Source organism: Populus trichocarpa, chromosome 12 (assembly GCF_000002775.5).
Source record: "Populus trichocarpa isolate Nisqually-1 chromosome 12, P.trichocarpa_v4.1, whole genome shotgun sequence".
Taxonomy (NCBI): Eukaryota; Viridiplantae; Streptophyta; class Magnoliopsida; order Malpighiales; family Salicaceae; genus Populus; species Populus trichocarpa.
Genome location: NC_037296.2, coordinates 13,496,394 through 13,520,484, shown reverse-complemented (window position 1 = coordinate 13,520,484; position 24,091 = coordinate 13,496,394). Strand labels below are relative to the sequence as shown.

The following is a 24,091-nucleotide window of genomic DNA, read 5'->3' as shown; positions in this document are numbered from 1 at the left end:
TTCAAAATCAATTTTTTTTTTCAATCAAACCCTCTATAAATTCAATTAAACCTTCAATAAAATTTAATTAAGTCCATAAACATCTGATTTTAGACTTTTCTTCCTCAAATTGAATTTTCTTTGTTAACATGGCTATTATCAGTTAATAAAATACTGTTAAATTTTAATCTTTGTATTTTTGAACCTCCTCAACCAATTTTTAACTATTTTTTCGAGTGTTCTGGTATCCTCTTTTCACTGTTATATTTTTTTGGATTTTTCTTCCGATTATTTTTGATTTTTTTGCATTTTCTTCTTTTTTGTGCGGAGACCCAAAAATAGGTTACAACATCCTTTATGCATGGTTTCGTTTATCAACATTAATCCTTTCTCCCAAGTTAGGAAAACTAATTAAAAAGAAAAAAAAGGCCAATAAATCCATGATCATTAGAAAGAACGAACAATTTCGAAGGTTACTTAGCTTCCATCTACAGCTATTTTTTAGAGTATTTTAGACCTTGGTCGGTTAAAATCATCTAAAAAGAGTCAATAAATCTCATGATTATATTTTCTAACGGAAAAGGATGCATAATTTTATATGGTTTAGAATGTTATTCTAATGGTAATTTACCAATAATATTTTCACACTTATTTCTGTCAATGATAAAATCAAACATGTTATTATTTATAGTGTACTGAAAAAAACGCCCAGGCAAACCAAACAAGAGGTTTATTTATATCATTGACCCAAGAACAACCGGCAAAACGGATTTTAATATTGTGAAGATTAAACCAAGTCTTTGGCTGAAATCTACCCAGAAAAAACCAAAGAGAAAGGACACGCCACGTTCAACCTCTACCAAACCAATTTATTATAACCATAACTTAACTACCTATAAAATCTGTATATAAATTGACTTAGAAGGATTCAGTCGCGGAGTAACATTTTTCTCCAACACTTTATTCACACACGGCCTTTAAACAGTCAATGCAATGAAGGGCAAACTCCGTCTATCATTACCCTGTAACTTCCTCTGTTGAGAAAGCCAGTTGTTGGATTGAAAGTGTTGTGCTTTAAAAATGTAAACCTACTGTGTTGCTCATAGAGAGAGGGACCCGCATTTAGGGGGTGATTTTTAGAAAATAACACTAAAAATAATTCATAATAATGAATATGTGTAGAAAATCTCTAAGTGAAAATTGTACAGATATTTGAGGACTGAAGTGTAAATCCCGTGACTCCTTAATTGGTAAAAGGGATCGATCAAGTCAAGTCATGATAGAGAGATTAAAAAAATAAAAATCCCATTGGACACTATTCAAATAATTAAGAGTTGAATATAGAGACCAACTTGATTTGGCAGTACTTGGCACTATTAAGAGTTAACAAAAACCCTACATAGGTTGTCACTTCAATAAGAGTTGACAAGGATAAAAATGAAGAACAAGTGCCACTTAAGAAACAGAGCCCAACGCCACCCTCAGTTGGCACTAAATTAATACTTGTGAGAAAACCAGACACTTGTTGAGTCTCTATAAATTCAACTTCTCTGAAACTCTACCCCCACCCTCCTCCTTCTTCTTCTTCTTAACAAAACCCTAAAATGCACTTGAGAGTACCACACCTCGCGTAGCTTGCAAGTAGTGTAAACTTCATCTGTTAAATCAATCCTAGAAAATAAGAATCAAAACTTGAGTTTCCCAGAGAATCCTTTACATCTAATTCACTAACCTAAAAACACGTCCAAAGTTGAGTACTAATAATGGCGGAAGATTGTTTCCGCTTCCAACTGATTACCGGTGACGGTGTTTTAGACATGCAAGGACTCGAAAACTTCACGAGGACCACCAACCTCTCACAACGCGGTGTCTCCTATGCTGTTGTTGCAATTATGGGCCCCCAAAGTGGCGGTATGTATTCTTTTTATTTAGTTTCTGTAGTGATCTGTGTGTTTATCGCACACTAGCATGCAGAGAAAGAGTATAAATTGTTTAATTTGCCTTCTTTGGTGAACAGGGAAGAGCACCCTCTTGAACAAGCTCTTTCAGACAAATTTCAGGATGATGGATGCAGAAGAAGGAAGGTTTGGTATTCTTTAATTTGCTTTAGAAAGGAGGATTCGTCTATTAATTTACTAGTTTTGCACCCTGCCATGAAAGATAATTTAGCTTATATATATTTTCAGGAGTCAAACAACTCAAGGCATTTGGATTGGGAAGGGTATTGGTATCGAGCCTTTCACAATTGCCATGGACGTGGAGGGATCGGACAGCAGGGAAAGAGGCCAAGTATAAATTAACTAAACTTTGCATTAATTAAACATTAAATAATTAATGTACTAATTGCTTGAAGTAGCTGCATGTGCCTGCCATTAATGAATTTTTAGAACTAGAATTTATAGAACTCATTCTAATTGATATGAAAATAATTTAGTTTTGGAACTAAAGAATGAATTTAATGATTCTTTGTCTAATTCCCACTTGCAGGTGAGGTTTAAAATAACTGATATTATAAATCATTACATATGGTTATTGTGAATCATAAGCTCTTTATTATGTTAATTTAAGTAGAGTTTTAACTGTAATAATTAATGTTTAAATTAAAATTCAATAAAATCATTCTTTAACTTCTGTTTATATCAACAATATTATTTGGAATTAATGATAAGTGTGAAATTAATTTCATATATTATACACTACAATTTGAAAATTAAAAAAAAAATTAACTTTGTGATGTTTACAGGACGGCGCAACATTCGAAAAGCAAAGTGCTCTATTTGCTTTGGCAATTGCTGACATTGTAATGATAAACATGTGAGTTTTGTATGTTCAGAATTTTGTTCAATTTTACAGTTGTTTTAGATTTTAATTGGATTATCTCATTTCATGAAAAAAAAAGGCCATTTAAAATTTTGTTTTTATTTAAATCTAAAAATAAGAAACAATATCAATTTAAATAAATATTAAAAACACTTTATTTAAAGTTAATCCGACTAAATAACATTTAATCGTGACCAGATGAGCTAGTCACGAGTTAACCCTTTAAATATGTTTTTGAATAAATCAAGGTAGTTTTAAATTTGCTACAGGTTTTTGTTTCCATTGGGAAGAATCACCTCATTTTGAATTATTGTATACAGGTGGTGCCATGACATTGGTCGAGAACATGCTGCCAACAGACCCCTTTTGAAAACAGTTTTTGAGGTACTCTACTCATTTGCTTGTGGTCGATAAGTAGCCTTGAGCCTATAATAATATAAATATAATCAGTAAAAATCAAATATTTTTTTAATAAAATGACTTAATTAATAAATTAGTCTCTCAAATAACATGCAGGCCATGACTCGTCTCTTTCGCGCCCGCAAAACAACCCGTAGTTTGTCCTCCGTGACCACACCAAGGTTCCATTCTTAGACTGAGAAGAGATTGGAATATATTGTAACAATAAGTAGTTTTCATAGTTTATAGAAAATTATTATTTTATAAATAGAGAGATTTTCTGAATAAAAAACTATTTTCCGTAACCTGCAATATCACAATTCGTATGTGATAAATATTTCTAACATATACTGATGAAGCTATGTCTCTAATTCTGAGTAGACTCCACTTGAACGTCTAGAAGGTAGTCTGAGGGAAGATATTCAGAAGGTAAATAATTAAATATGAAATAATTGTTGTGATTAATTCTGCAAAACAATTTCTCATAATCTTTCCTCTGGTAAATAATTATACAGATATGGGCTGAGATTGCTAAGCCCGATGCTCATAAGGGGACTCCTCTGGGTGATTTTTTTAATGTAGGTTGATTCCTTCGATCCCTTAACGTATGCTTATATATACACTAATTTCTTTTATTTTCAATTGACATAAAACTCAAGCCACTTTTAGTTAACCATGAAATGAAAGTGGGGGTCAAATTAAATCCAAAACTAAATATTTTTTTTAATGAGTTAATATAAAGTCATTAATTCTTTAGGTATCAACTAAAAATTTAAGTTTTTAATTTAATATGGTTTTTTGAAATGATATTATTTCTTAAGTTTCATTTGTTAACTTAAATTTCTTGATTGGTATAGTTTTTCGACCGGTGCTAATTCTTTGTAGCGTTGTCTTTGTGTTCTTATTATTAATATAAAATGAAGGTGGAGGTCACTGCTTTGCCTAGCTATGAATTAGAGGAGGAGAAGTTTAAAGATAAGGTAAATTAATTGTTTTCAACTGATGGATTGTGTTGTAGCATGATTTTCTAGTATTAAAGGCTTTAGCTTTGTTTCTGTTTTACCAAATAAATTATAATTTATCAAAGAAGTGTTGGTTTAGCACTTAAGACATCGCTATATTACTGTAAATGTGAAAATATAAGTTTAATTTTTAGAAAGCATACTTGTTGGGAGGGACAACTACAAACCCCGAACGAAATTAGTCTCATCCTTTAAAAAGGGTGTGAGGATATCCGGGTTAGCAAAAAAAAAAAATCACATCAATTGGTATCATGAATTGCTTTACCAAATAAAGTTAAGGGTTTTTTTATATGTAATATTATGTAAATCTAAGGTCTAATTAAGTAAAGATCGATTCGTAGGACGAGTTAAAGAGAGAACTATTAGATTATTACATATCTAGTGATCATGTATTTTGCTTGAATTATATCCGCGAAACAACTGCATGCCTTAATTAGATTTTGTGATAATAATAATAATAATAATAATAATAATAATAATAATAATGTGGTTATTATCACTCCATAATTTGTTAATCAGACTTTATAATCTATTTTTATTATTCAGATAGACCAAAAGTCCCTAATTATTACTTTTATAAATGATGATAATTAGAATTTTCACACAAAATGATATTAAATTTCAGCATTACATTTATATATAGAAATATATAAAAATTTAAAGTCTTGTTTGGTTAATTAAAATATTTTTATTTTATCTTTTTTAAACAATTCCTATCATCAAATTTAGTTGGTTAATTAGAATTTTATGCTTTTGGGTTACCTAGTTGTGCTATTATTATTGTTATTACTGACCGAAATCCCTTACGTGATGTATTTTACAGGTTGATCGGCCAAGGCAGCGGTTCTTCCATTCTATCTCTCCGGGAGGTCTTGCTGGTGATAGGAAGGATGCCCAACCTGCTTCAGGGTTTCACCTTCGTGCAGAACAGATATGGAAAACCATAAAGGAGAACAAGGATCTGGATCTTCCTGCTATGGAGGTTTATTTATATATTGATGACTTCTTTTGCGAAAAATTAATTAGATTTTCCTGAAAAATTAATTAGATTTTCCTATGTGATTGTATTTCTCAATTTTATTTATTAGGTGATGATTGCCACATTTCGATGTGAACAAATTACCAAGGAGACGCTCAGTCGTTTGAAATCTGATAAGGTATTTCTTTCTTCTTTGTTTCTGCTTACAAAAGTTATTGTGCTTGATGTAAGAATCATATCACCTTGATGTAAGAATCATATCACCTTGAAATCTGATAAGGTATTTCTTTCTTCTCAATCATATCGTTTGAAATCAGTATTACCTTGATGTAAGAATCATATCACTCGTTATACAATTGATTTCATACAGACTTGGTTGACATTGAGAAAAGTTGTTAAGGCTGGTCCAGAACCGAAGTTTAGGAAAAAGCTCATGTCTATTTTGAAAAACTCCCTCTCTCAGTAAGTGTACATCTTGCTCTCTATTTTGGAAAGCTATACGTTCTGCATGCATCTCTTCTATTCAATGCAGAATCAAAATGTTGCAAAGCATGCACTAAAGCAGTATGATCATTACATGGGCTGTATTGGAAGTTTCCTCTATCTCAGTAGCTTTCTTCCACACAAAATATTGAAGTATACAACTTCTTGTTCAACTTGATTTGGAACCTCTACTGTTGCTTATGTGCTTGTAATACTGATTTTTCAATAGATATGACAAGGAGGCCACTCATTTTAAAGAAAGTATTAGAGATGAGAAACGACAAGAGTTGGAAACAGAAGCACTAAAAGTAAGGCCTTAATTAATATGTAAACATTTTCGTTTGCTTCTGTAATTAGGTGATACCTCTTCAGTAATACCTGCAATATTTTTCTAGTTTGACCCAAAAATCTGTCATTGTTCCTGGTGATCAAGTTTCTGGTCTGTTATGTAGGTTCTACACCCAGCTTATGTTGACATGCTGCGACACCTACATTATAGCGCACTTAAAAGTTTTAAGAACAGGTTGGCAAAGAGGGTGAAGGAGGCATCTAGAGATGGGTTTGAGGCTTCCATTGATCATATTGGTCAGGACGCCATGCACCAATTTGAAAACGGATGTAAAGGTAATGCAATGTTAACTATGGATAGCATGCAAGAATTATCTGTTTATTATTTCGTTTGATAATAAAGAGTCCACTTAAATTGCTAACGTACTACATTAACTCAACCTTTGAAATCATAAACTTCATAGTTTATAATCCTTCACTTTGAAAGTATGATTTGCTAAGGAGTTTCAAACCTGGACGAAAGACTCACAAATGATGCTCGCATATATACATGGGCTACTATCGATATAAAATGCTGAAATTGGTTGGATTAAATCTGAATTAAATTAAAAAAAAATCACTAAATTTAAAATTAATTTCTAACAGGCATGTCATTTTCTTCAGTTCCCTATATATTAATGGCTTTCTCTATATCAGATGTCTCCATAAGTAAGGAATGGGATGCTTCAGCAGTCAGGGGAATTCTTCTTTGTGAAGTTGAGAAAATAAAATCCAAAACGAAAACCAGATTTTATAAGGTAATTTCCTTGTATTAAAATTCATACCAGTCAGGGAAAGCTCTTTGACTTTCTAAGATCCCAAACAATCATCGACTATTGACTATTCATGTAATTTTATCCTAGTTTCTAAAAGGAAAATTAGGTTGGGATGTTCAAGCTTTAAAAGCATGATCAATCTTCTTGCTGCTCGTGGTGTCCAAAGACCACGACTGTTCTATGATAAGGCCCCCATTGCTCATAGCAGCAAAGTTTCTTATACGTATACAAACCCAAGAATATATTATATATAGATATATATTGCATCAATTAAAGTTTCTTATATGTACATGTATTGGAATATTCTACTCAATAATCACGTAGCACACATGGTGTACTTTTCTTCATAAGGTTTACAATACATTAAAGGCAAAGGCTGTGAGAGGCGTAGCGCTGGGAATAGGTGGCATGACAGGGGCAGGAGTTGCAACAGCAGCGTTCATAGGGGATTGGGATGCAATTGCGGCAAAGAAAGCAGGAGACGTGGCGTCAACAACGGTCAGAAAGATAATCAAGAGACACATGCTGAAGCTGGACAATTTCAATGCCAACGAGAATACCGATAACAGGGCCAATGGCATTGTCGATGACCTTGTAGGTGAAACTGTCGATAACAGTCTCGATTTCCAGAATGCCAGTGACACCGCCAATGACAGTACTGCCGATGACCTTGAAGGTGACACTTTCTATGACCTTGCCGATGATAGTGCCGATGACCTAGCTGATGACGATGTTGATTGCGAGAGTGCCGATGACAGTGCTGATGACACCGCTGACGACTGTGACGATGAATAATATATTTTATGATTTGTGTGCCATATGTATTTCGCCATGTTTACCGTACAAGAAACAATGTTTTGTGAATTTTTTTTCCCCTCAGTAATGTTGTATTAAACTCAATCAATCTAGAAGGTCAAGGAAGGCAGCCACCAGCTGTCACCGCCCAGCCGCCAGTCACCAGTCACCAGCTGCATGCCGCCAGCCGCCTTCATACTTGAAGGTTGAATCATCTTGTTTTAAATTCGTGTATAAATAGGTAGCTAAGCTTATGTTATTCTGTGTGGAGAGAATATAGAGAAACACTAAAGAGAAAGAGAGGGGTTGTATTAAGCTTTTGTTTAAGTTGTTGTAAGTTTTGTTCTTGAAATAAAACAGTGTGTTTTATCCCCTCCGAGTGTTTCAAAGCCACCACAAGTGGTTTCTCCCACCAACAATTGGTATCAGAGCTCCGTTCGTCAGAAAACAGAAGTGTTTTGGGATATACCTGAATTTTCAAAGTTGTCAAAAACAAGTTTTAATCATTCCACAGTGTAGGTTTCATCTATACGAACTCACTGGTGCAAATATCAGCTTGATCGGAGACCGCGGTAGCCTACACGCGCCTCCTTAAGATTCAGCACTGTCGCCCACGCGCAGACCACGCGCGCCAGAGGTTGAAGACGAGTGCTTCACACGCGCGCCATATTCGCACCGAGCCGCCAAGCCGAGTTGCCAGCCGCGCCGCATCCAAGCTGCGCCGAGCCGATAGAATATTCCTTGGAATATTCCCGGTTCAACCCCAGCGAACCGCCCGACGCCCAGAATTGGTTTTTTGACTGGTTCAGCCCATTTCTGACCCATTTTCAACAAAGTCAGACCGGTTCCCTACTATTTTAGGCATTCTGGATCGATCTACAGTGTCAGTTTTGCCAAATTCAACTCGCAGAAGGTGATATAGTCAGTCAAAGAGCAAAATAACTACAGAAAATGCACAAACACTCATCCCGAAGCTAATCAAAGACAATTATGATAGTTGGTGTATCAGATTGAAGGCATTTCTTGGTTCACAAGAGTGTATAGAGATTGTGCAATATGGTTATGATGAACCGGAGTCCAAAGAAGTAGAAGATACTCTACATGAGGCAGAAAAGCAAGTCCTCAAAGCCAATAGAAAGAAAGACAACAAAGCAAAAACCATCATCTATCAAGGTCTTGACGAAGCCATATTTGAGATCATTGCTTCCGCAGAAACATCAAAAGAGATATGGGAGGCTCTCCAACAAAAATTCAAAGGTGCTGACATAATCAAGAAGATTCGTCTCCAATCTTTGCGAGGTGAGTTTGAATTATTGCAAATGAAGGCCTCAGAATCTATTTCTGACTATCACACAAGAATTATGGTGATAGTCAATCAAATGAGAAGAAATGGAGAAGCCCTCACAGATGCTCGGATTACTGAGAAAATTTTGAGATCCCTAGATCTAAAATTTGATTTTGTTGTTGTCGCTATTGAAGAGTCCAAAGAAGTGGACAATTTGATGGTGGATGAACTTATGAGTTCTTTGCAAGCTCATGAGCAAAAGATTGTCAAAAGAAATGGAGATAAGGCAATTGAACATGCCTTACAAGCAAAGTTGTGTCTCAAAGACAGATATGAGCAAGGGGAGACTTCAACAAGTGGATATATCACTCGAGGAAGAAGTCAACAAACACGAGGAGGATTTCAGCGATTTCAAGAAAGAGGATCTTGGAATACAAGCTTTAGAGGAAGAGGTGGTAGAAACACCACCAGAGGAGGTCGAGGACAACAAGCATTCACTCCTAGAGGAAGAGGAGGCGGTTACAATAACCGTGACAAGAGGAATATCCAGTGTTATAATTGCAATCAATTTGGGCACTATAACATTGAATGTCAAGGGAAAGCTCCATTAGAAGTACGTGAGCATGCCAACTATGCAGAGGAGGATGCCAACAGCAGAGGAGCAGTTGCATTATTTATCCAACAAGGACTTGACAAGAATCAAAAGAATATTTGGTATCTTGATTCTGGAGCCAGCAATCACATGTGTGGCCAACGAGATCTATTTGGCGATCTAGATGAGACCATACAAGGTCTAGTCACCTTTGGAGATACATCAAAAGTTTCATTCAAAGGTAAAGGCAACATCCCAATCAAGTTGAAGAATGGCGATCATAGCTACATCGCCGATGTCTACTATGTCCCAGCCATAAAGCAGAACTTGGTGAGCATAGGTCAACTTCTGGAGAAAGGTTATACACTTTTCATGAAGAATTGTCATCTGACAGTTACAGACTACAATGGGAGATTAATTGCCTATGTGAAAATGTTCAAGAATAGGATGTTTCCTTTAAATATCCAATATGATGCAGCAAAGTGTTTGAGTGTCATCACCAACAGTGAAGAGTGGCTTTGGCACTTGAGGCTTGGACATCTGAATTTCACAAGCTTGAAGATGCTAGGAAGCAAGAAGATGGTCAAAGGTATGCCCCACATTGATCATCCAGATGAAGTCTGTGAGAGTTGTGTCCTCAGTAAACATCACAGATCCAGTTTTGCCAAAGAAGTCAACTGGAAAGCAAAGAGGCCACTGGAGTTAGTGCACACAGATATGTGTGGTCCTATAAAGCCTATGTCGACTGGACAAAATAGGTACTTTCTTACTTTCATTGATGATTTTAGCAGAAAGACGTGGATATACTTTCTGAAGAGGAAGTCAGAAGTGTTCAATTGTTTTAAAGATTTTAAAGCAATTGTTGAGAAGCAAAGTGGCTATAAGATCAGAACCGTGAGATCTGATCAAGGTGGAGAATATACAACAAATGACTTTGAAGCCTTTTGTACACAACAAGGCATCAGACATCAAACAACACCTGCGTATACACCACAGCTGAATGGTGTAGCTGAGAGAAAGAATCGAACGATTCTTGACATGGCGAGAAGTCTACTCAAAGCAAAGAAGCTGCCCAAACAATACTGGGCTGAAGCTGTATTATGTGCAGTGTATCTACTGAATCGCTGCCCAACCAAAAGTTTGCAAGCTGTCACTCCACAAGAAGCATGGAGTGGTCACAAACCAAGTGTTACTCATCTTCGAGTCTTTGGTTGTGTGGCATATGCAAAGATACCAGATGCAAGAAGGACCAAACTCGATGATAAAAGCGAGAAATGCATCTTTGTCGGATACGATGAGAGAAGGATGAGATACAAGCTATATAATCCCATCACAAAGAAGGTAATTATAAGTAGAGATGTTATCTTTGAAGAAGATAAAACTTGGCAATGGAAGGATGACCAAGAAGCAGTCAAATGGATCAGCACTGATTTGATCCTTGAAGATGAAGTGGAAGTACCACCAGTACTTGCAGAAGGTCCGATAGTACCAGCAGATGAGCCACAAAGTCCGGTACACAGATTCCCTGTATTCAACAGGAGAAACACACCAGAATCATCATCAGCATCCTCATCAGAAGGACTAAGAAGGATGAGAAATCTAGACGAGTTGTACGATGCCACTCAAATCATGGAAGATACAACTCTATTTTGTTTCTTTGCAGATAGTGACCCACTTAGCTTCAATGAAGCTATCACAGAAGAGAAGTGGATAAAAGCAATGGATGAAGAAATACATGTCATTGAGAAGAATGATACCTGGAAGCTGACTTATCTACCAGAAAACAAGAAAGCAATAGGTGTCAAATGGGTCTATAAGACAAAGAAGAATGCAAAAGGAGAAGTGCAAAGATACAAAGCAAGATTAGTGGCAAAAGGCTACAAACAGAGAGAAGACATTGACTATGGAGAAGTATTTGCTCTAGTAGCCCGGCAAGAGACAATCAGACTGATGATCACACTAGTTGCACAACATAGATGGAAGATCTATCAACTCGATGTGAAGTCAGCATTTCTAAATGGCTTTCTAGAAGAAGAGATCTATGTTGAACAACCACTTGGATACATCAAAGCTAAAAATGAAAGCAAAGTATACAAGTTGAAGAAAGCTCTTTATGGTTTGAAGCAAGCTCCGCGTGCTTGGAATACCATAATTGACAGGTATTTTCAAGATAATGGATTTGAAAAATGTTCATATGAACACGCAATATATGTGAAGAAAGAAGCAGATGGCAGCATATTATTTGCGTGCCTATATGTTGATGATTTGCTATTCACCAGCAACAACCCTACCATGTTTGAAGCCTTTAAAAAAAACATGGTACAGGAGTTTGAGATGACAGACATTGGTCTGATGGCACACTTTCTTGGCTTAGAAGTGGTGCAGAAAGAAGAAGGGATTTTTGTATCCCAAAGCAGTTATGCCAAAGACATTCTTGAAAGGTTCAAGATGGAAAGCTGCAATTCGATATCAACTCCAATTGAGAATGGAGTAGAATTGAGGAAGAGTAATGTTGGAAATGTTGATCCAACTTACTTCAAAAGCTTAGTAGGAAGCTTAAGGTACTTGACATGTACCAGACCGAATATACTCTACGGAGTTGGTCTTATCAGCAGATACATGGAGACACCAGACCAGTCTCACTTGAATGCAGCCAAGAGAATTCTTCGCTACATCAAAGGAACAATCAATGAAGGTATGTTTTATACCTCAAGTACAAACTTCAATCTTGTTGGCTACTCGGATAGTGATTGGGGAAGAGATCTGGATGAAAGGAAAAGCACAACAGGGTTTGTCTTTTTCATGGGAAATACATCTTTCACATGGTCATCCAAGAAGCAATCGATAGTAACGTTATCAAGCTGTGAAGCTGAGTATGTTGCTGCCAACTCAGCTGTATGCCATTTAATATGGTTAAGAAATATGCTGAAGCATTTGGGATTTCCTCAAGAAGATCCCACATAGATTTATATTGATAATCGATCAGCGATTGTATTAGCCAAGAACCCGGTGTATCATAAAAGAAGTAAACACATTGATACACGTCATCACTTCATCCGAGAACATGTGAAGAACAAAGAAGTTGAACTGATATCATGCAAGACAAATGATCAAATTGCAGATATCTTTACAAAGCCATTTAAGGGAGAAATATTTAGCAGATTGAAGTTCATGCTTGGCATGACATCCCTCGATTGAGTTTAAAGGGGAGATTTGTTGCATTAAACTCAATCAATCTAGAAGGTCAAGGAAGGCAGCCACCAGCTGTCACCGCCCAGCCGCCAGTCACCAGCCACCAGCTGCATGCCGCCAGCCGCCTTCACACTTGAAGGTTGAATTATCTTGTTTTGAATTCGTGTATAAATAGGTAGCTAAGCTTATGTTATTCTCTGTGGAGAGAATAGAGAGAAACACTAGAGAGAAAGAGAGGGGTTGTATTAAGCTTTTGTTTAAGTTGTTGTAAGCTTTGTTCTTGAAATAAAACAGTGTGTTTTATCCCCTCCGAGTGTTTCAAAGCCACCACAAGTGGTTTCTCCTACCAACAAATAAAGCTACCAATCGTTTTATTTTAAACTTTGAAAAAAAATTGTTTCCTGAATTTTTGTTACCTACTAAATATATTTGGATGAAACATATTAAGAAAAACAATTTCGACATCCTAGTAGTAAAGGATAGCAAACCATTTTTCATCCCTATAGAAATGGTGGAAAGAATCTATAATATAATAAGGTAAAGGATAGTTCTTTGAGCACTAATTCTCTTTTATAATAATTGTTAAATAAAATCTTAGTGTAAGTAAAAATTCTCTATTAAAAAAATATTTATGTTAGACTAGTAAATTTTAGTGTAAGTATGAAATTCTTAATAAAAAAAAAAGATTTGTGCTAAACTAATTAGCTCTCCTTGTTGGCTTAGTTAGTTAGAATTTTTATTGGATTATGGTAGTTAGAGGTTGTAATTTTTCTATAAATATAAAAGCAAATGCACTTATAATTTTAATAAGAGTTTGATCAATCAATAAGTACTTGAAAGGTTCAAATACTTTGTGTTTAATTTCCAATAATTGGTATGGAAACTTAGGTTTGCCAATAAGTTTGAACCTATATATTAAAGGACCATAAAAATTTTAAAATATTTTTATAAGTCTAGAACTACAAGTCTAGAGTTATAAGACCAGTGTTTGAAGTTCAAATTGTTAACATTAAATTTAGTATCTAATTTTGAAATTCAAAGTTCTCTTAATTGAAGCAAGCACGCAAGAGCTTGGAATAATTAGTGACTACAGTGGGAGTCTCATATTTGTTTCTTTGAAACTAGAGCACTAGGAAGATCAAAATTACTATAAAATCTAAAAGAAAGAAAAGATTTGGTGGGTGTTCTTGTTGAAAAAAGAAATATAGAATCAATCATTTCAAGGGTAGTAGTAGAACATAAAGAAGAGGAACGCAGGTTTATGAGTGTAGAAGAGAGATATACACTCTTTGAACAAATGGTGGAAAAAGCTAACAAAATAATTGAAGAAAAATATAGGCTTCTTTTCGAAGAAATTAAAGAAAAACATAAACAAAAGATAAAACTGATTAATTAAAGATCATCATAAAGGGATTGTGGTAATGAATGAGACATCTAACCATGACATTCTAGAGCCAAAAATTTGAGAGAGAGAAAATGGTGAAAGAAGTCTAGAATACGAAGTAGAAAAATTTCAAAACTTAAATAAGAAATCTTATAAATGAATGATTAAGGAATTAGAAGAAGTTAATTCAAAATTGAATGTCAAAATAAAGAAACGAAATGATGAAGTAATCTTTGACTTTAGTCATACTATGATGGAAATAATGAATAATATTTTAAAACAAGTGGCAGTCAAAGTTAAGAATCACTTAGATGAATAGAAGGAAATGGATCAAACTTTAGAAAAAAGATCCTAAACAAATTGTAAAAGAATTAGGTTAGCCAAAACAATACAATGTAAAAATAGTTATTTAAGATTAATTCTTCATTCACCCATAATTTGTTTAATTACAACAAATTCCCAATAGTTACAAACTCCAAGAGCTTTTAAAAACACCACCATAATTGCTTCAACAATGAAGATTTCAAAGAATCAGTAATGCATGATTGATTACAATAAAGCAATGTTTAATAAATTACCTGAATTTTGTAAACGGTAAACGGCAAAAGCATACCGTAACCAATATTTTTTTCTTTGTGTTCTCTTTCACTTTTATGTAACCATGCGACCATAACTAGAAGATTGGGTACTACAAACTCAACCACCAATTTTTAAGCCCCTCGGACCTGTGGATGATATATTTGTAAAGATATTTGTCACAATACAATTTTTAACAACATAAATTCACTAAAAAAATAAAAATGAATGAAGAATAATTTGAAGTTTGGTTCAAGTCAACACAAATTGAAAGTTTTAAGGACTAATCAGAATGGGATTAAGTTTGGAAGTCAATTTTAGTAGAAATGGAAAGAATTGATAAGTTTTGGGATATAATTAAACTTTGATTTAGAGTTAATTAATGCAATCAGGGGTTTAATTGAAGAAATATCAAAGTTCAGGGTCAATTTGAGTCAAAATTGCAATAGATTAAATTCCAGGGACCAAAGTGAATAGGCGCCGAAATCCAGCGGTCTAATTACAATTTGGACCAGGGGCTTAATTACAACAAGTCAACTTCGAGGACCAAATGGAAAAAGAGCCTCCCCAGCCTAGAAACGGCGCCGTTTCATTCCCAATCATCGTCTTCTTCCTCTGCAAACAGAGGAAGCTGCCTGTGAGAACAAAATTCAAAATGCCACCCATGACGGGCGGCTCAAACGCAGCAAACACGGACCGATGTGGTCTACCAAGGGTCCCAAGCCAATCATGCTGCCCCTCCAAATACACAGCCAGAGTCCGGGTCAAAATCCACCACCAACAGTCCAGCCATGGCGGGACTGTTGGTGTCCGAGTCCGGGCAGAACACCAACACCCCAAGCCACACTTATCCTCATCCTGAAAGGGAAGAGACGGTAGCAGATGAACCACCAGAAGTCCAGCCCTATAAAAAGCAGGGGGGAGAACCAGACGAGAGGAGACCAGGAGAAGAAGGGAGGCAGAACCAAAAACAGAGAGGGCTCGAGAGGAACAGGGGACTTCAACTTCCCCTCACCTAGTTAATCCCATCAACCAGAGGAAAAAGGAAAAGAAAAAAAACGCAAGAGAAAGAGACTGAGAGAGAGAGAGAACGAAAAAAAAAAACAGAGACGATACAGAGATAAAAACCAGAAAGAAAATAAAAAAGAAAAGAGAGAGGAAGGGAGGAGAGGACTGGGTCTTGAGAAAGTAAAACGTAAAGACCAAGAAGAGAAGACGAGGAGCAGAGAGGGAGTACGAGGAGTGCTTCATCCAGCACCTGCATTTTGCCGCTCAAGGTCGCTGCAAAAACACGCAAGTCACTTTTAGAATTTGTTTGGTTTAAATTTTTTTATATATATTTTTGAAATTTTTTTATTTATTAATATTAAAAATAATTTTTAAAAAATAAAAATTTATTTTAATATATTTTTAAATAAAATTTATTTTAAAAAACAACTGTTATTATACGATTAGACATCATCTTTAAAGTTATAAGATTGTTAATGAAAATAAAATAAAGCATGTATTTGATTAATGTATATTTTTTAAGTTAATTTATCTTTGAATTTAAATATATATGTATATTTTGTATAATTTTAATTAAAAAATAAAATACCAATCATAACGAAATTTATTATATATATAATATCAAGAGCATTGATTAATCCCTGAAGCTTTGGGTTAATTAATCCCTTTGTTCACCACCGTGCTTCTGCCTCAAGTAGTTAAAGCACATCAAATAAGTATTTTGGTAACGTAAGTCAAAGTTTAGTGGTACTTTGATAGTCATTAGAGATAAGAAGAGTAAATTATAAATTAGCTAGGTTCTTTTTTATATTTTCAAAATAAATTGAATAGTCTTTCTAATTTCGAAAATTAATTAATTAATTTTTTTACCAGTGTTAAACATATTTAATTTAATAATTTTTGTTCCAAAAAATATTTTCTTTTTAATAGTCTTTTCATATTATCTTTCTTTTTTCTTTTGAAATTAATACTTAAAATTAAAATGAAATGAAATTAATTGGAAAAAACATGAAATGGATGAAACAAATCAAGTTATAGGCTGATTTTAAAATATAAAGACTAATTAATTAGTTTCAGGAACTCATTTTGCAAAACTAGAGAGAATAATTTATAGTTTACCCTGAAAAATTATGAAAGAAGAATATTGAGTTAAGACATTAAACTTTGATATGCTATGTTGTCGATTATTGTAACATCAGTAAAATATCTAAAAATATTAAAATAATTAATTTAAAATTAACAAAAATTAAAATTTTTTAAAAAATATTCAAAATAATTTAAAACACAAAAACAATTAATCTCCATATCAAAAAATCAATTCAATTTAAAAGTTTAAGCTATTAGGTGAGATTTCAAAATATAATTTATATTATTTTTTAATACATCTCCTCAAATGAAAGTCTTTTAAACTAGAACTTGCACATACCCACATTACTTTATTCTTAAATTTTATCAAATAAATAAGGGTGGTGAGATTCAAATTCATGACCACTTAGTCATTAAGATTCTAATACCAAATTAAAAAACTAATTCAATCTACAAACTTAAAATAGTAAATAAAATTTCATAATTCTCTAACCATCCATCCATATTCTTATTCTCAGTTATTGGTGGGGTCCAAACTCAAGAAAAAAAAAAAAGCAAACAACTTCTTCGAGTAGAAGTAGACTCATGAAGACTTACTTTAATAGGATCCTTTGTCCCTGCCACTTTACTTTTGCTTTAAGATTCCTCTGCAATCCAGAAACACGAACACAGGAAGGAAGACACTTCAAGAGTTGTGGTTATTGTGGTTGAGTTAGATCGTTAATGAAAATGGAGCAAGGCATGCAGCTGATTGATGGAAATGGCAAGTTCAACGTGGATGGACTCACAGACTTCATGACAGCCACCGAGTTCGCTCAGTCCGGTCTCTCCTATGCTATTGTTGCCATCATTGGCTCACAGAGTAGCGGTAAGCAAGTGTTCAACTTCTTAACTTCGTGTTGATTTATTAATCATTTCTTAATAGTCATTGATTTTAATGAAGTTGGTAGTGATAGCTTTTTACTTAATTAATCTTGAACAGGGAAAAGCACCCTAATGAATCAGACCTTCCATACCAATTTCGAGGAGATGGATGCATACAATGGAAGGTTTGATTTTATTTTATTTTTAGTTGAGAAATTGTATATTTTACTGTTCTTGTTGCTTTGTATACATGAAAGAGGAAGATAATGTAGTTATATACGTTTCAGAGGTCAAACAACCAAGGGCATTTGGATTGCAAAGTGTAGTGATATTGACCCTTTTACGATTGCCATGGATTTCGAGGGAACCGACAGCAATCAAAGAGGCGAGGTAACTCTTAGAGCTTTTTATTACTTTAACTTTCCTTTGCTAATTGAGAGGGTTTTATGGCTACATTGTATTCTTTTCAACTTCTGTGAGATACAAATCGTTGATTACTGAATGGTTTCAATATTTGTGGTTGCATTACTTTATGGCTTCAATCTGCGAATGTGATGCTTATACAAGTTTGGCACTGCGAATGAGTACTTTTTTCAGGATGACACAGCGTTTGAGAAACAAAGCACCTTATTTGCCTTGGCAATCGCTGACGTTGTTTTGATAAACATGTGAGTTTTGTATGCTCATCATTATAATATTTGAATGCCTTTTCTGCCTGGGAAGTTTGATAAATGTCCACAACTGGGTATGACTCTGCCTAGCCAAAAAACAAAACTCATGATGTAGCCTTCCATAGTCGGCAAGGCAGCCCAGTACTTTTTTCTGTCAAATGATTTTGTGTTGAGTATCATATGCAGGTGGTACAAAGACATTGGACTGGAACATGCAGCCAGCAGACCCCTTTTAAAAACAGTTTTCCAGGTACTTGAAAGCAATTTGCATTAACTCAAGTGAGCTGTAATCAAGTAACTGAACCAATTTCCAAACCTCTTTACATAGTCAAGTTTAATTGCATTTGATTGGTTAAATTAATGTGGTTTTCTTAACCTTAGGTAAGCCAGTTTGTAATAGCTAGATATGGAGTAATATATTATTATTATTATTATACATTATACTAAAGGAGATCAATGTTTCATTGTTCACCCCTTTATTATTCACCAATTCATAAATCATTGTGGATTAAAGCAGTGCAATGACGTCATTATTCTTGCAAAAAAAAAAACCTTATTAAGCATGCAGTTAAGGGTAAGATTGTCTTTTTCATGGGATACATTTGACATTGAAAGATTGATTGGGGACAGAATGGTTCTTTTGGGTTCTTTAGGCAATGATATAGATATTGATTAGTCATTTAGGATACAAAATTTTAACCTTTGGGTTATGAGCTTCTTTTATCTTAGAAAAAAATAAACAGTGAAGATACATCCATACCCCAGAAGGAGGGAAAATATATGTTTGTGTTGAGGGGCTTCACCATCTTTTCATTTTATTAAAACAATTCAAATATAAAATTACCCTTGGGACTCAACAAAAACAAGTCTGCATGTAAGGGTGTTTTTGTCGTTTTCATATGGCTGCAACACCCAAGCGCTTTAGGTCAGTAGTAGATGTCGGGGCATGGCATAGCTGTCAAACCCCAAGCGTTGGGGTCAGGCATGTCTGCCAGACCCAATTCGCTCGGGTTTGGAAAAACAGTCAGACCCCAGGCGCTCGTGTTAGGCATGATTGTCATACCCTAGTGTCTTAGGTCTGGAAATGTTATCATACTCAGACGCCATGGGTCTGGCAGGGGGGCCAAACCCAAGTTCCTTGCCAAACCCAAAATTTTGAGTTTGACAAGGGCGCCATACTCAAGGAACTTGGGTATAACATCCCCTTCCAGACCCTTGTTCCTGGGGTTCAGCTTTGCCAGACCCAAAGAACTTGGATGTGGCATGGATGCCTGACCTAAGTAACTTGGGTCTGGCAGGGTCATACCCAAGGAACTAGGGTCTGGTAGGGGATGTCATACTCAAGAAACTAAGGTCTAGCACCAACAGACCCAACTAACTTGGATCTGGCAGGGTCATACCCAAGAAACTAGGGTCTGGTAGGGGATGTCATACCCAAGAAACTAAGGTCTAGCACCAACAGACCCAACTAACTTGGGTCTGACATTGGCGCACGGTAAGTCTGGCATGTTGTTAGACTCACTTAAACTTGTGTAAGACATGTTGAATATTATTAATATTACAAATATTATTATATTTATTATTATTAATATTCTTAATATAATTATTAATAAATTTGAAAAAAAATATTATTACTAAAAAAAAACTATTAATTTGATTTGAAGAGTAAAATTAGAAATTATTATTATTACTATTATTTTTATTATTGTTGTTCTTATTATTGTTATTATTAACAAATTAGGAAAAAAAATCATAAATTTAATTTGAAGGGTAAAATTAAAAACTACAAGGACTTTAAAAAAAGAGTCAAGGAAAAAAAAAAGAAATCAAAAGTGCATGTTTGCCAGACTCAAGCACGGTGGGTATGACATACTTGTCAGACCCACTTAAACTTAGGTCAGACATGTTTAATATTATTATTAATATTATATATATTATTATATTCATTATTATTAAGATTTTTTATATAATTTTTAATAAATTTTTAAAAAATATTATTACTATCGAAAAAATCTATTAATTTGATTTGAAGGGTAAAATTATTACTATTTTTTTTTGTTGTTGTTGTTAATATTATTAATAAATTTGAATAAAAACTTATTACTACCGACAAAAATTAATTTAATTTGAAGGATAAAATTAAAAATTGTTGTTGTTATTATTATTATTATTAACAAATTTGAAAAAAAATATTATTACTATTAGAAAAAACCATAAATTTGATTTGAAGGGTAAAATTAAAAACTATAAGAACTTTGAAAAAAAAACCAAGGAAAACAAAAAAGAAATCAAAAGTACAAGGGTTGAATTGAAAAGTACCGTGGGTTTGGAATAGCCGCTAAACCCAACTCTCTTGGGTCTGGCTTGGCCACCAGACTCAAGAGACTTAAAATATTCTCTATACTTTTAATATTTTTTTTATATTTAAAAAATAATAATATTGACCCACTGTGGAGCCGGGATTAATATACTAATTAATATCTATCAATTTTTCATCATGCATAGAATATAGATAAGGAGCCTCCGATTCCATATTCACAGCAAACTTACCCCATTTTATCAAAACTGTTTAGCTGCATTCATTTAGCCCAGTGTGTAATATTGAGTATTTCACCCAACATAATTTGATGCTGATATGTGATAATCTATTATTTCTTGTATTCAGGTCATGAAGCGTTTATTCAAGCCCCGCAAAAAAACACTACTGTTTGTTATACGTGATCACTCAAAGGTATGGACTTGTTGCGCCCATAAGTTTCTTGAGAGAAGATTCCATGCACCTTGCGCTCCATTCTTTAAATGCATCTTCAACGCTGAATCTCTGTCCCTTTTCTGATTGTCTATGTAGACTCCACTTGAATATTTAAAGACTGCTCTCTTAGAAGATATTGAGAAGGTACTTTTGTTCATACTTCTTATTCTCTGTTTATGCATTTCTCTTTTTGGATCAATTATTTCTCTTCTTATTCTCCAGCATTTTCTGAGGTCATACTTTCTGCAGATTTGGGCTGCTGTTGCTGAGCCTGAGACTCTCAGTAGTGCTCCTCTCAGAGAGTTTTTTAATGTATGACAGATCACCTCCATCTCCATACTGATGCCAATGGCATATATGCATCATATATTGCCTTTTTGTTTAAGTTCCATGAACTTAATATGCTTCTAATTATTGATATGAAGGTGGAGATCACTGCTTTGCCTAGCTATGAATACCAAGAGGAGAAATTTAAAGAGCAGGTAGCTTTTCCACTAAGAAAGCGGTTTGTCAATCCTCAAAACTTTTGTCCTGAGTTCTTCTAGATTGTGCTGCTGCGTGTTTTCTAGAATTGATGTCTGGAATGATTTGTAGCTTTGCATATGCTTACCAAATAATTGGAATTCACAATCATTGGCGTTTGTATGAAGGGACAGAACAGCAGCATATTCCTGTATTAGAGTTGAATTACAAAATAAAATTGAGAGTTATGTTACTTTGAAAGCCTGGTGCCTATGGTTTCTCTTTCTCTTACTCTCGATCTCTTCTTCTCGCTAGGCACTAGTCTCAGCTTTGATTTTACCTCCAAATTCTTCTAGATACACTGGGAACAAACTAATTCCAAGTCTGCATATATGTCAAACCCTGAACCTAATTCTCCAACCCTTTATGGGGCAAATATTCTTAAATACCCTTCATCAATGCATTCAGGTCTCTCAGGAAAGGTTTGGTGGGAGTGACTGGCTTTGTTTCGTTTCCGAGAATACGTCTTCAATTCATGTGGTTAATGTAGAAGTTAACTATGGAGTCCATAATTAACCAATAAGTAATTTTTATGCACGTTAAACTTGATAATCATGCATTACACATTGGTGCTTAGCTTTGACTGGAGAGTGTTTAATAGTCATTAGGAGTGTATCATGTAAGAATTACAAAATGAGCATTACGTCCTGTGATAAGATAATTTTATGGATCTGTGCATGTGGGAGCAATTAGGACAGCAATTATCAAGTGAGAAATCCAGTATCTGTAATTCGTAACTCCATTTTTCTGATAGCATTGACATTTACAGGTTGCTCAACTGAGACAGCGGTTTGTCCATTCCATTTATCCAGGAGGTCTTGTTGGTGACAGGGAGGAAGTTGAACCTGCTTCAGGATTTCCTCTTCGTGCAGAAGAGATTTGGAAAATAATAAAAGACAACAGGGATTTAGATCTTCCTGCTGTCAAGGTTTATTAAACGCCATTTTCCTGTGTAAATATAAACCATCAGGTTTCATATGTAAATATACTTCTCATCTTGTTTATCAGGTCATGGTTGCCACTGTTCGATGTGAAGAGATTGCGGGTGAGAAGCTCAAATGCTTTACAACCGACGAGGTACTTTATTGAATTTATTTTCTAATTTCTTTCTTTTAAAGTTCACCGACCTCATTTAATATCAGTTAGTACTAAATTTATTTCTTACAGGATTGGTTGGAAATGAAGGAAGCTGTTCAAGCTGGTCCAGTATCAGGGTTTGGAGGAGCTGTCAGTTCTATTTTGGAAACCTATCTTTCAGAGTAAGTATACATCATGCTTGTCTGTCTCAAAACGAAGTGGAAATTTGAATTATGATCAATTTGATTGTTATACTTTGGTTCGCGAAGTAATTGATTCCTACTTAAATTATCCATATCAATCGTTAGCATAGTGTGCCTACAGTCTTGGAGTATACTTCTTGTTTAACTTGATCCGGAACCTCTTATTTTGCATTTTTTTCCCATTAGATATGACAGGGAGGTAGTCTATTTTGATCAAGAAGTACGAAATGAAAAACGGCGACAGTTGCTGTCAAATGCGTTGATGGTAAGGCCTTAGCATGTGTATTTCCTCTTTCTAAGTCCTTAAGCTCCCTGGTTGTGTCAAATGTGTCGATATTTGATCTTTTCTTTTCTTTTTTTGCTTCTACATTTAAATTTGTAGATTTAAATGTGCCAATATATTATGCAGGTGGTACGCGATGCCTATGATACCATGCTGATGCATTTGTATTCGAACACAGTTAAAAGTTTTAAAACTAGCCTGAAACAGTCACAGAATGTTGCTGCTATTCATCTATGTTCCCAATCTTGCATGAGCATGTTTGATCAAGGATGTGAAGGTATATAGACTCCAAACACTGAACATATTATTTTTTATTTTTTATTTGCTTTTTTAAAAATCCAATACAGTTATCTTATATGCATAAAACTAAAGGATTCTTTTCGGACTTCATAATATTCTAAAGCAACTCCTCTTTCAATTGTTTTATCATTATATTCTTTTCTTAATTATAATGTTGAGGTACTCTCTGGATGCTATTGTTATCAAGTATTTTTACCATCAACACAGTTAAACTGTCAATATTTCATTTGTCTCGATGGTCTGATTAAATTTCTTAGATACAGGATGCTCGGCATGCTCTTGTATTTCTGTTTGATGAATTGTGAAATTTTATATTTCTCCTCGGCATTCTCCTGTAATGGAAACTAGCGGCACTCAATGGGCAAGTAATATGACTGCAGAGATAGTTTAAACCTGAAGAAAAAACTTCATATCTAACTGATATGCATGAGTTATCATACTCCCAAAAGAGCGCCGAATTAGTTTTATTCTCTCATGGACGATATAAAATCTTGTATCCCCTCTATCACTAGAATCAATGAAGGTATACATGTAGTCAACATTCTCAGGATGTGTTCCTCCACCTCCTCTTCTTAGGTGACCACTTGCATTTTGTACTCGTGCAAATCTCAAGCTGTTACAATTTTCACTCTAAAAGTGATGTTGGCGGCAGCTAACAGAACAACAATAGCATAGAAAACACAAAAATTTTAATGAGTGAAAAAACTCGCAGAAAT

At 34.6% G+C, this 24,091-nt stretch overlaps 1 protein-coding gene and 1 pseudogene across 28 annotated transcripts in view; both read left to right on the top strand.

Annotated features, from left to right (window-relative positions):
- Positions 1-24,091, top strand: part of LOC18103868 (protein ROOT HAIR DEFECTIVE 3 homolog 2) — a 207,976-nt gene that overhangs the window by 70,099 nt on the left and 113,786 nt on the right. For 22 of the 28 annotated variants that reach the window (XR_008056948.1, XR_008056947.1, XM_052445889.1 and 19 more), the window contains exon 17: positions 22,328-22,440. Coding sequence is in view for 26 of the 28 variants with exons in the window: in XM_052445889.1 (XP_052301849.1) it covers positions 22,328-22,440 (113 nt within the window). In the remaining 2 variants the exon portion in view is untranslated. Of the gene's footprint in view, positions 1-22,327; positions 22,441-22,520; positions 22,590-22,679; positions 22,772-22,978; positions 23,058-23,201; positions 23,353-24,091 lie in introns of all 28 variants that reach the window. The other 6 variants (XM_052445895.1, XM_052445904.1, XM_052445896.1 and 3 more) reach the window with 4 other exon arrangements.
- On the top strand, positions 1,625-7,967 carry LOC18103872 (protein ROOT HAIR DEFECTIVE 3 homolog 2-like; annotated as a pseudogene).